Here is a 6000-nt window from a genome sequence, read left to right on the forward strand (position 1 = left end):
CCTCTTACAGGCAAAGTCTCTTTGCTGATTTTTATGAGCAAGAACAACAAGTTCAGTTGGGTTCTTAAGCTGTCTAAATCTTGCATAGAAGTGATTTGGGGTCATTTGAATTTTACTGTGTTACCACCAGGGAAATCATCAAAGTTGCTGCCTAGAACTAGGAACAAAATTAAGAGATGCTTTGATAAAAGATGAAATGTAGAATTTGTGATTTTTACCTTAAAAGTAATAGCTACCTTTTCTTTTTAGACGATGTCTTCAGCAGTTGTTCAAATATATGCAGCAGATCGCAATGCCATGTGGTCAAAGAAATGCTGTGGTGTAGCTTGCCTTGTAAAGGACAATCCACAGAGGTCATACTTTATCAGAATATTTGACATTAAGGTAAGCATCTTTTTTTCTTTTTCAGACTCTTTAAGCTTGGCTATGTTCATTCTCCATTTTTAATTGAATGAACGTAGGTTGTTGTAGCTACAAACTCATAGAAATTCTCAAGTAAATGGTTGCGCTTTAAGTGGTGCGATTACAGTGCTTATTAATAGGCAAGTGCAACTTTCTCAGATATTCTAAATTTAAATTATTTCATAGATGTCTGCTTTTATGGATGAAATAAATATCATACAGTTTTCTTACAGCTCACAGAAGCTGTCTTCTACAGATCTGTGTAGTCAAACTAGTGAAAGTTAGCATACTGTCACTGATACGGATAGCTGTCAAAATTGTAGTGGATGTCATTACTTTGGATGGTATTAACAAAATAGAAGCTGTCTTCTGTATGGGTGGAAACAATCTTTTTGATTAGTGTGTTGATGCATGTGAAAACTGCAGGACAAAGAAGTTGTTTGGGGTTTTTTTTCCCTCCATAACATATATACATTCATACTGAAGATCTTTGTCTGAGATAGATGATATGATAATATTTCATTCAAGACGGGGAACTAAGAAATGATGTGTCCAAGATGTGTTTATGCATAACAAAAACGATACTGAGAAGTGTAAGTCCTACTGACTTTGAGGCTTTGGAAAGCTTCCCATTATCTCTGCAGTCAGGAACAGCTCATTATCTGTCAGTGTTCAGTGCTTGAAGTCTCTCAGATTTGTTCAGGACTGCCAGCTGGCACTTGCATTTGACTTTGTGATTTGGTCCCTTGACTATTAGACTTAGTGAGAAACCTGTTCCTTGGGTGCTGAACTATAATGCCATTTAAATATATAAAACTTCTTAAAAAGGTGAGATTTTTGTTCCCTTTAAGTTAGCTGTTTTCAAGTCAAACCTGAGATAATAAAAGGAGACTGGAAGTCTCCTTTATTGCTATTGCTGTTATCACTGTATTCCTATCACTGGTCACTATTACTGCTCCTAGTATCACTATTGCAGGATTGTAGAACTTGAAGGATGTTTTTTGAAAACATCCAGGAACTTGAACAGAACACAGTGACCTGATGGAATAGTCTTCCACAGCTCTTCTGTGAGTTCCAATATATTTTGATTTTGATTGAGCTCATTTGTTGGGTTAATAGCAAGGTAGATGCTTAACACCATGTAGCCTCTGATTCTTAATGGGTTCTATTGTGAAAGAAGTTAAACTCTGCAATTTGTCTCAGTTTTTCAAAATCTTTTTTTTTTTTTCTTCTTTTCAGGATGGGAAATTATTGTGGGAGCAGGAGCTGTACAATAACTTTGTATATAATAGTCCTAGAGGATATTTTCATACCTTTGCTGGAGATGTGAGTCTCAACGTCTTTGAATACCAATTTTAGAATGCCTTTTATTTGAACAGTAGCTTCTTTCAATATAACTGAGGTTTTTATTTAATTCAGTAAATTATTTATAAAAGTACAATATTACCTGTTTTCCTTGAAGCTTTTTAAGCTTATTTATAAAAGGGGTTTTTTGTATTTCAACTAGAAGACTTGATCAATAGGACAGAAGCATAAAATGCAGTTCTTTTTCAAGTCCCTTTAATGAAATTACGTTTTGGCTTGCAGATGATGTTTGTGAAGTATCATATATTCTTAAAGCACAAATTTTCCTCTCCCCCATTTGATTTCAAGCTACAAGATTTTGCTCGAATTTGTTAGCCATGATCCCTAGAAACTTGAATAGTAGACAGATATTCCTAAGATAGAATGTTTCACTAAGACTTAGTTCTAAATTTGCAGTGATGATTTTTTTCTGATTATACCTTCAGAAGGTGTAAGAAGACATTTAAGAAAGCCTTTGAAACATTTTCTTAGTCATGGGTGGGGGAATATTAATGTTTTTCAGACATGTCAAGTTGGTCTTAATTTTGCTAATGAAGAAGAAGCTAAACTATTCCGCAAAACAGTAACAGATTTACTTGGACGACGGCAGAGAAAATCTGGTAAATATTCAAATTAATCTTAAATTCAGGCTTGTTTATGTTGTTTCGGGGGGAGCAGGAAGCTACTTCTATGTCTGAAAGCTACTGGAGGCACTACTGCCATATTTATACTTAGAAGTAATTGTGTTATTAAAGAGTGCTTCTTTTCTGTATTGTGCAAAAATAATATTTTTCTGAAATAACTTAACTTGGTGCTCCTTGCTGTAAGTTTCCTTGTAAGCTGAGACTCCAAGGTTGTGCTGTTTGAAAATATAGATCAGGAGGAAGCAAAAATGGTAAGCTGTCGGTGGGAAAACTAGAAATCTTTCTGTAAGCTGTTTTCACATTTGACTAAACCCTCTTTTAGCTCTGGGCTGTTTATAACTGATTTGTTTAAATTCAGCCCAAGTGGGTTGTAACAAAGATTTTACCATCTGGTATGTTCAGCAGTTCATGTGAATGAATTTTTGGCATTGATCCAGCATTTAGTAGAGAAATATCTTTTATTCAAAACTAGTGAAGACATAATGTGCCTATACTGTCCTTAGCAGCACAGGACAGTCTGAAGCACAGCATGCTTTTTGCTAGCTGCAAGATGCCTTAGGAACATGGTCAGTGTTTTAAAGGGAGCTCAGGCTTCCTACAGATTTTGTCTTGGTCCTTTTCCAGGGAGCCCATAAACAACTTGCCTGTCTGACAGCCATATGTCCGTGAAGAATAAAGTGACATAAAACACAGGCTGGGAACACATGGATGTGCTCAGGCTTGCTGTAAGCCATAGCGCGGACTTGTGTCCAAGCTACAGGATGCATTTTTGTAGTCCGTTCTGGAATTGAATTGCACTAGCAATGCAGTGTAGACTAATGTAAAGGGAGGAAGCCCTCATCTTGGAGTGCCATCCCTGCAAGTGTTCTTGGGAGCCTACATGATCTATATGTATTCACTTGGATTTCATTCAGGTATGGTGACTCAGGTGCAGAGCATTTGTTCGAGAACCTTAAATGGCTTCTTTTAAGATTCCCTCTGCTCAGAATTAGAGTAAGTTCATAGGGCTTCATGAGAAGAAGTGGGGTCATTAAGAAGTGTCATTAATAATGTTTCTCATACTTGTGTAGAAGTAATCTTGCATCAGCTTGCATAGCTTGAGTATTATCAGACATACATTGCAGTTGGATTTGATGATCTTAGAGGTCTTTTCCAACCTAAATGATTCTATGATTCTATCTCCTGTTCTGAAGTTTCGCTCTACTATGTGTCTAAAACACAGTGCTACAGTGCACAGATATGATTTAGGAGGAAATATGTTTTGGCCATAGTAAACTTTAACTGAACCACTGTTTTCAAACAAACCACCTGTTCACAGGACAGAGCTTCACCTCTGTCCTTCCACATAGAGTTTTTCTTCACAGGACCATGTAAGTTTTTTCTTGTTTACTCTTTGAGCTAGTATCTTGGTTTGTGTGCTCAAACTCATGTTGTAGGATGAGCTTACACCATACATTGGCTTTTTACAAACAACTCCCCCTCCCCAAACACTTACAACTTGAAGACTACTTCAATTAAAAAAAATAACCAACAACCAAACAAAACAAGCCCAAAAAACTCCTAAGCTTTTTTTTTTTAAGAGCTGCAAAACAAGAATTGAAAACAACCCTGAGATTCCTTAGTTAAGCCACTAGATGGAGTTCTGTATGTCATTGATGCAACTGTATCTAAATGTGCTTCTAAAATAACAGGCTTTGCACTTGCCCAAGTCAAAGCTGATTTACTTATATATATATATAAAAATAAATATATTAAAAATGCTTATATAAAACATATTAATTTATACATAGATTTATATATAAATTATATTATATACAAAAGTTGTATATTGTTTATATACAAATTGTGTGTGTGTATTCTAATGCATCTTAACTTCTCAAACACAAAGGTAATAGTCTGGTAGTTTTGATGCTTTTCTGCTTTAATGTGTTTTTTACTCCCATGCTTTCCAAAATGTTTCATTTCATAGCAATGCCACCTGACATCCTTTCAACTGAAACGAGTAGTCTATGGGATCACTTAGCAGCCTATTATACCATTCAGGGCTTGCTAGGAGACTTTTCCAGGAGTCTTATGGAAAGCTTATGTTGTTGGAAGGTAGCAAGAACAGCAGTTTTGGCTCACAAAACTATGTCTTGGTGCTGAGACTAGTACGCAAAACATTGTCTCACATGTGCAAGAAGAGGAAACAGCATTCTGCTCTTCCTCACTTGGCATGAAATGCACTCCATTATACAGACCACTCCTGAGTAAGTGCATCTGGAAGTCCAGAGAGGTGAAAGTTTGGCTCCAAATAGAGAATCTACAAAAGCTTGCAAATGTACAAAATATCTAACAAAGAAGAGAATGAGGGAGAAAGGCAGAGAAAGAATTATCTATGTGTTGTCTAAATCTTTTTAATATCAGGCTGGTTTTCATCTAGCTAAATTCTGATTTTATTTTTTTTTTCTTAAGTCAATTAAGTCCTTAAACTTAGGTTAGGAACAAATTACTATAATTAGTTATTTTCTCTGGTGGACTTATTTAAATAATCTCTCCATTTACTTCTTAAACGGATCCTAAATAATTCCCCTGTGAAGCAGGGTGAACACACTGCTTCTCCTCTCAGTGCTCGTCAGTGTAGTACATTCTCACTTGGGGTGTTCTTGCATGTAGGTACCATTAGTTTTTATTATCTTGCCTCAGAAATGTTAATGTGTGTACACACACGAGTGTCCTCTCCACATGCTGAGTGCTGAGCACTCGGCCATAAAAGGGCAGCAGAGATGTGTAGAACAGAGCCTTGTTCTTAACTGCCTTCCTGAAGTAGGAGGCTTCTTGACCAATTTTTATTGGACAGCTTGTAGCTCATGGGTGGGAGCTCCGTTAGTCCTCTCTGAAGCCGCCTTTTTCCTCCACAAGCTTTTGGCTCCTCATGCCGTTCCTAACGCACTTCATAAGCTTCAAGCTGGATACTTAATATGGAGAGCATTCTTTTTTTTGCGTCTTTGGTCACAGCTTTTGTTTTTGCTGCCTGGGAGACAAGGGCATCTCTGAAGTGCTCAGCTTGCATTGGATTCAAGTCTCAGCAGAGATCATTCTTGTTTCCAGGAATACTTATTCAAGGGAGCTGTGTTTCTTGGACACAGGCAGCTGGTGAAGTTGATCTCTTTTGGATCTTTGGGCATCTTGCATCTTCAAAAAAGGAGAAATATGCCACTCTCCAGTCAGGTCACCTGCACTTCAGAACAGGAGTTCGTATTTCGTAGTCAGCAGTGGGAACCACAGAAGAACAGCTAGTGTCTTTGGACCGCAAATTAATCTTTTATATACCCAGCAAAAATTACAGGAAGTGTTTAAAATGTCTTGCTTTGTGTTCCACTATCTCATCTCTTGAACTATTTCTTCTAATGAAAATTTTAATGGATTCCCATGATTTGGCACAAGGCCACTTCACACTTCCTGTGAATACCTCCTGCTTTTGCCAGCTTCTCATCCTGTGCCAAATGACTTGCAATCAGTCCTGCGCTCTCCTTTGCTGTCTCTGAGTTGTTGGATAAAACTTAATTATGTTCCAAAAGTTGAGTTTGGTGTGTTGGTTTGGGGGGGGGGGGGGGGGGGGGTTTTTTTT

At 37.3% G+C, this 6000-nt stretch overlaps 1 protein-coding gene across 1 annotated transcript in view; it reads left to right on the top strand.

The window, feature by feature from the left end:
- Window positions 1–6000, top strand: part of WASL (Wiskott-Aldrich syndrome-like) — a 53538-nt gene that overhangs the window by 26981 nt on the left and 20557 nt on the right. Inside the window, exons 2-4 of the mRNA XM_010581295.1 lie at window positions 250–384; window positions 1642–1728; window positions 2270–2366. Of these exons, the coding sequence (XP_010579597.1) occupies window positions 250–384; window positions 1642–1728; window positions 2270–2366 (319 nt within the window). The remainder of the gene's footprint in view (window positions 1–249; window positions 385–1641; window positions 1729–2269; window positions 2367–6000) is intronic.

The sequence above is a fragment of the Haliaeetus leucocephalus genome, unplaced genomic scaffold (genome assembly GCF_000737465.1).
Source record: "Haliaeetus leucocephalus isolate CR32 unplaced genomic scaffold, Haliaeetus_leucocephalus-4.0 Scaffold763, whole genome shotgun sequence".
NCBI lineage: Eukaryota > Metazoa > Chordata > Aves > Accipitriformes > Accipitridae > Haliaeetus > Haliaeetus leucocephalus.